This window comes from Dendrobium catenatum, unplaced genomic scaffold (assembly GCF_001605985.2).
Source record: "Dendrobium catenatum unplaced genomic scaffold, ASM160598v2 fragScaff_scaffold_651, whole genome shotgun sequence".
In the NCBI taxonomy this organism is placed as follows: domain Eukaryota; kingdom Viridiplantae; phylum Streptophyta; class Magnoliopsida; order Asparagales; family Orchidaceae; genus Dendrobium; species Dendrobium catenatum.
The window spans coordinates 25782-32921 of NW_021319113.1; the positions used below are offsets into that span (position 1 = coordinate 25782).

Below are 7140 nucleotides of genomic sequence, written 5' to 3' on the forward strand. Positions count from 1 at the left end.
TACTTTTATACTATGATATTATTGTAAACATCATCTATAAGAAAATTAGGATGGCTTGCAACACCAAATTGAGGGGTAATTAAAGACTCTTTGCATCAACTAATACTTAATATTTAATAGAATAAACTCCATTATTGAATCATGGCAGGTCCCTAATGGGCGAGTCAAATCCAATGAGTATAGCTTGACCCGACCATTTGAACCATCAACTTTTTGGTGTCACAACTTATGTAAACACAAATAAGAATGAAAAACTTCTATATGAAATGGTTTTCAATCAAGATCAAATTCCGCAAAGTTTCAACAATTACAACCCAAAAACAAACAAAAATAGCAATAGAGGTTGTCCAACAATTATGATCTTCATGAAAGTAAAGACCTGCCTACATTATAAAGAGGTAGGAATACATAAAAAAGATAGTCTATCATTTGCCTTAGTGCACAAGAAATCAACCAAAGGCCCAACCTTCATCTCCCAAAATTATCATAAAGTTAGAACTTCAAATTAACTCATGATTCATACCTTACCAAACTAGTTATAACATCTACTTTTATCAATGTTGTTTGGTCACTGTTCTTGATTACATGATCAAAATTAAGGCCCAGCTGCTAACATGTGGCCCCTATATATATATTCCTTCAACCCCCTCAATCCTTTCTATATTGCATCACAACCAAAAGTAAGCAAAACCAAACCACACAAACATAAGCAGCCAAAATCCAAGAAGAAAAGGCAGACCATAGAAGACAACCAAACATAGAAGAACAATTAAGGACATCACAGAGAGAGAGAGAGAGAGAGAGAGAGAGAGAGAGTAGAGAGTTATTTGATATAGAAACAAGTTCAGCTATGGCTGAAGATTTCCAAGCCAACAATTGGTGGAAGACTTCAAGGGGAAGTGGCGGCGGTGGCGGTGGTGCTGGTGGTGGCTTTGATGGTGGTTCACCAGCGACATCGTCGAACGTTTCTTGCTCAACTACAATAACTGATGTTACCGGAGCCCCGTTTGCTTGGGTCGGTGGTGGTGCTGCCCGCCCAATCATGGACTCCACCTTACAACTATCAGGGTTTGGCCTCTCCTCTCCCTCCATGGATTGGAATCAAACTCTACTGTAAGCATGCAGTTGCTTCATCTCAGTCATTCAAATCATTTTGAGCAAAATTACTCTGAATTGAATGAATTCAAAATTCAATGATTATGTAGTAGCAGTGGCGGAAGAGCGGAAAGTAGCTTTCAAGCCATGCTTCAAGAGGATCTCAATTCAAGATCGAATTTTTCTGCGGCCATGGATGCAGGTGAATCATCTTCGAGTGTCCAACTCAGAGATATGAACCACCCTTTCTTCTTCGAGAATTCTATTATTTCTAGCGGCACTTTCCCTCTTGTTTCCTCTTCTTCTTCTTCTTCAATCATGCAAGGGCTACTCGAGACTGATTCGAGACCCGAGCTATCCATATTCGATAGCCAACACATGCTTCAATACCAGCACTCTCAGTTTCTGCAACAAAAGCAACAATCTGCCATAATCAATCACTTACAGTTCGCAAATAACACCCCCTTTTGGAATGCTTCTGCTTCTGCTTCTGCACAGCCTTTTGAGTTGCCAATGAAGGTAAGCTATCTCACTGAGTTAAGCTAGCTCCTTTGATTGAATTTGTTTGTATTTTAATCTGTATTGTTTCCAATTGTGAGTAAGTATTAAGTAATTATGGGGATTTTTCTTGATGCTATCTATATAGAGCTTTGATGGAGGTAGAGAGAAGAAGAACAGTAGTGAACCTGCAATGAAAAAGATTCGAGCTGAGACACCTTCGACATTGCCAACCTTCAAAGTATCGCCATGGAATTTAACTTTAAAAAAAAAATTCTTATGCTCTTCTTTATATATTTTCAGAAAATTTGAATGGTATGAGATTTGGTAGCTTTGATTAATATTATTATCGTGCTTATAGGTGAGGAAGGAGAAATTAGGGGACAGAATCACTGCTCTACAGCAGCTGGTTTCTCCTTTTGGAAAGGTATTTTCTTCTCATTTTCATTTTCTTTACTCAATTTGCTGTGATCTTAAAGATCAGAAAGTCTTCTCTTCAAACATTTTTTTTTCTCAAAATTCAGATCATAATACAAGAGATACTCCTTCAATGGCCAAAGGGATATGGAGAAAATTTAGTCGTTGTATTTGTTTTTGAGATGACTGTTAACTTATACTTAAATAAATTATCACTATATTAAATTATTTTAAAACAAATATAATCATCTAAAAAACTATAAAATAAAATTTAAGTTAAAAAAATTTACTCCATATGTTTATAAATAAAGAAGAAGAGAATATTGTTAGTACAATGGCAGGTAAAGCAAAGAATGTCAGATAATATGGTTCAAAATAAGAGAAGATAGTACCTCTCTCTCTCTCTCTCTCTCTCTCTCTCTCTCTCTCTCTCTCTCTCTCTCTCACCCTGAGAGAAGCAACATCAAAAAGAAAAAAAAAAACCTTCCCTCTCTCTCTATAAATATTAGCTCCTCTCTCTCTCTCTTTCTATATATATATATATTATTGATGTCTTATAATTGTAATATTGAATTTTTTTTGCTTGTATGAATTTGTATGAGGAGCTTCTGATATAACTTTTTCCACACATTTCATTAGTGTTATGATAGCTTGAATGATCTTCTAACTAAGTAAAGGCAGTTCATAGTGGAGCCACCACATTGCATGCGTGTACTGCTTGATGAGTATCATCGATCAAACTCATCAGCATTAAAGTATAAATTTTACATGATATTATTTATAAAATGAAAAAAATAATATAAAATTTTTGAATTCTTGTGAGATATTTTATCTCATGAACTAAATTTGGAGAAGGAATGAAGAAATTTTTACATAATTAGTAAATATGTATGATTCTTTTTTTTTTTTTGGTAAGAAATTCAGTGATTTTTTTGAAGTTTGTAATCTATTCTTATATTCTTTCTCTTTCCCTTTCTTTCTAGACTGATACAGCATCAGTGCTCCATGAGGCCATTGAGTACATCAAATTCCTTCATGATCAAATCAGTGTAAGTGAGATGTTCATAAGAAGAACATGTACAAAAGCTATATGTTATGGGTTTAACAATTTAATTTCATGGGGATGGATTTAGGTGTTGAGCACTCCATATTTGAAGAATGGTCATCCCATTCAACAACAACAACAGGTATATTTTTCTCCAAAATCTTAAATTTTAATAGAGAAATGAACACCATTCAAAAAGAAAGATTTTGTAGAGAATTCCATAGTTATTTTCTAAGAGATTTTAAATATTTCTTCTTCTTTTTTTCATGTGAGATGTTGGATTTGACACATGTGAAAAATCTTCATAAACCTAAGTGAATAATCTTTTAGTTTTTCAAATACTTTAATTTCAAAACAACTCATAACAAAGCTTTTATTTTTTTAGCTAATCTTAAATCTCCCAAAACAAGTTGATCAGAAAGTGATTATGTTAGTGCATCCAGTTTTATCAACTAAGGTTAGAATAGATTCCTTAAAGTGGCACAATCAAAGTATAAGGGGAGAATGTTAATGATAAGCTAGCTTTTAAGGTTGCCACAACTCAAAATGAAGTCGTCAATGAAGAGATGGATTGGAAGGTATGCATTCCTCTATTGATATTGAAGCAAAGACCTCCAATGCAAGTCTATCAAGTAGAGAGTTTTTAGGCTTGAAGTCTTGAGCTAGATTGATATATGTAAGTTGCCTCAACTTGATAAATGAATCAATTTAGGCCTACACTTCTCACTAGTAGTTAAAGAGTTTTAGTATTTCATGGAGATGATATTTTCATAATTACTTTAAGTTTTTCAAGATTAATTAATATGCATTCCAAAGGGAGAAGGAGATCCAAAAACAACATATGAATTTACTCCAAGATGTTGTTGGATGGATTAAGTCACACAATATACTTCTTTAATGTGGTAAACATTTTATAAATGTTTATGATATATTATGTTGAAGTCTTGTTTTTCATGAGCATGAAACATTAATATAGATTTTGATGTTCCAATCTATAATTTTTTAAAAAATATTATGCATCATTTGTTAGTAAGTCGTCCTAATAATTTTCAATTTAAACATCATGACATTGTAACTGTGTAACTTATCATAATAATGAAAAGAGTCTTCCCTTAATAGGTTGGATGCATCTTATTTTTTTTATAACATGAGTAAGCATCAAGAAAGCCCATTAATTAATGAAAAGTTGAATATAACACTAATCAGATCATCAATTCACGAAAGTTGGTAGTTGTTTTTTGGACAAGCTTGGATGAGATTTATGAAATTAACACACATCCTCAAATTCACATCAACCTTCTAAACTATAAATTATTTAAGTTCAATTTTAGTATTAGGCCTCAAGGATGAAGCTAACTTTTAATAAGTCATGGATTTCATATTAGATGGGCTCAGCTACTCTTGTGGTGACTTGACGATATTTCTCCTTGATTGGCCTAATCAACCAATGAATATTGAATCGATGATAAATGATACATAAAACATTTTGCATTAAAAGTAAGTGAAAAAAAGGAAAAATTTCCCTCATCTCCTTTCTCATTTTTGAGGTTCTAAATGAATGATAAAATATTGCTTGAAATAAAAAAAGGATGTGATGCTTTTTAAAAGTGTCTATTGATTGAACTTCATTTAGATGGTCATTGAGGGAGAGAGTCTCAACAATAATCTCCTTGGAAGATAAATTTCATCTCGAGATAGAGCTAAAACAATAGCTTTTGTAGTCACTACATAGTGGACATAGCTGATTCTCTTATAGAAGAGAAAGAGGGGCATCTTACAAAAAGAGCTCAAGTATATATTTTTATCATGTTGATTAAATGATTCTACTTGTACTATAATTTGTTATAAGTGATGTAGTTATTAAGTGACTTATTCTCAAGGATAACCCATGATCATTGGTTAGCTAGCTAGGGTGATTCATATGTTCTTGTTCTTGGTCTTTGGTATAATCCACACTCACCTTACTAAAGAGGATGTTGAATTAAAATTTATCCATGGAAGGGTATCAAGACCCTATTAAGAAAATGAGTCACACCAAAGGTGCAAGAATAAGATAGATAGAGAGAGAGGGAGAAAAGCTAGCTATAAGATGAATATGCTAAATAGTTTAAAAAAAAAAAACCCTGTTAAACTGTTTCAAACAAAGATGGGCAAATCAAATTGAGCTTATGGAACACTTTTTTTAGAGAAAAGAGATTTTGCTAAGAATTCCTATGAGATTTTAAGTAGGTCTTTTCATGTTCTTACACCTGATTAATTAAGGACCCCCTATTTATGATTTAGGAGCTATAGAATTGACAACATTAGATTATTATAGCCAACTTGGTAGCAAGCGTGCTATGTTTGAAGTTGGTTTCTAGTTAGGAGAATTGCAGGCAAGTCCCTTGAAGTATTCTTCTAACAAGATTCTCTAATCAGCTATATATCAAATATTGCACACATGGTAGTTGACGAGTTATAAAAATTGCATAACTATATGCATATTACTTTCAAAATTTAGTTGTTATAAAAATAAATAATCATGCATCTAAGGTAAATTAGATCAGAAGCTCACTCCTAAACAATTTGATGAGTGCTAGACACATGCACAATTAAACATGAATATAGTACTATTCAAACAACAAGAGCATGTCTTGTAGTACAAGAAGGCATCTTTTAGTTCTTATGGAACAATCTAATAGTTTATATAAAGTCATCATGTGATTTTTTTTTAAGAATAAACATTATATTATAATCTCTACATAAATAATTTATATATTATTCAGTAGGTCTTATTATTTATAATTAATTGTCTTACACTATAATATTTTATTTTATGAGAAGCCCTTGATTTTATTTTCCTCTTTATTTGCAGAGCTTAGAGAAGCTCAAGGAGGGTGAATGGCAAAAGCAAGATCTAAGAAGCCGAGGTCTATGTTTGGTTCCCATTTCAAGCACTTGCCTTATGGCCACTGAACCTACTGCTGATTTTTGGACTCCAACTTTTGGAGGAACCTATAGATAATGAAGAAGTTGGATAGACACTTAGGGTTTCAGGAAGATCTTTAGAAAGAGAAGGCAAAAGCTTCATATTATAAACTTAGCCGTTAGGGAATTTATGATGAAACTTTAATATAATAAAAAGTTCTTTTTTTTTAATTAGGATTGCTCCTTTACATCTAACTAGGAAATATATTTTCATTGTGAAAAATGATTATTTGTAATATGAGAAAAAATGTTGTTAAAAAATGCTAAAAAGGTGCTTTATTTATGAGAAAATGTGACTTAGTTAAATTTTGAATATTACACAACTCTCCTTGGCCTATTGGTTGTGAGCTTAGGCTTCCAACTAAGAGGTCCAAGGTTCGAGTCTATGTGTATGCGTTGTGTGTGTGAGTTTGCCTTAAATGGCCTAAATGTCCCAAAAAAAAAAAAATTGAATATTGAGCAAACAATAGAGTGAGGCCTCTCTAAAAACAGAACTCTTAAAGGAAAAAGGAGATGGAGAATGAGAAAACACAAGAAAGAAAGGAAAGCTACAATTCAAAGTCTCTTTTACTAGTCTGGAAAGAAGAAGTAATGGTAATAGAAAGAAGAAATTGGAGAGGAAGAAAAAGAAGGTAAAGGATAAAGGCTTGAGAGAGAAAGCTGGAAATTATATTTTTTAATATGTGAGGCTGGCAGAAGAAAAAGGGAGCTTTGAAGGGAATAATAAAAGTATTTCTGTTAAGTATTTTAAGGTGGAGAAGGAGATGAAAGATAGTGCTAAATTTAGCATAAATGAGGGGTTGGTTTTAGAACTATAATATATAAGGAAGTGTGACATTTTATGTTTTATATAATGATTTGTGATGAATTGTGTTTTTTTTTCCTTTTTTAATAAAATGAGGACATCTTTAGTCAATTTTATTTAGATATTAAGATTTTATTTGTAATAGTTTTCTTACTTTTTTTTATTAAACAGCTTTCTAGTACAAACATTTCTTGAATTATAAATTTTTGTACAAAAAAGTTGCTTAAGAAAACATTAAGATAATTATCTCAAACGAAACTTAGGCTTCATTTAGGATAACTTTCTTACTACTATGTAAAGCTACTCTAAAGAA

The 7140-nt window shown here is 32.2% G+C and overlaps 1 protein-coding gene across 3 annotated transcripts; it reads left to right on the top strand.

Annotated features, from left to right (window-relative positions):
* The first annotated feature begins 680 nt into the window (after positions 1–680).
* Positions 681–6191, top strand: LOC110103817 (transcription factor bHLH112). 3 transcript variants are annotated; one of them, XM_028695494.1, is made up of 8 exons: positions 681–1113; positions 1206–1297; positions 1421–1614; positions 1742–1834; positions 1955–2020; positions 2994–3059; positions 3144–3196; positions 5906–6191. In XM_028695494.1, the coding sequence occupies exons 1-8, from the start codon at positions 851–853 to the stop codon at positions 6057–6059; spliced, it is 981 nt and encodes a 326-aa protein (XP_028551327.1). In that variant the 5' UTR covers positions 681–850; the 3' UTR covers positions 6060–6191. The 3 variants fall into 3 exon arrangements, with proteins under 3 accessions (XP_028551327.1, XP_020688329.1, XP_028551326.1); XM_020832670.2 differs by having other exon boundaries at positions 1206–1614; positions 3144–3197; positions 5910–6191; XM_028695493.1 differs by having other exon boundaries at positions 1206–1614.
* The last annotated feature ends 949 nt before the right edge of the window (positions 6192–7140 follow it).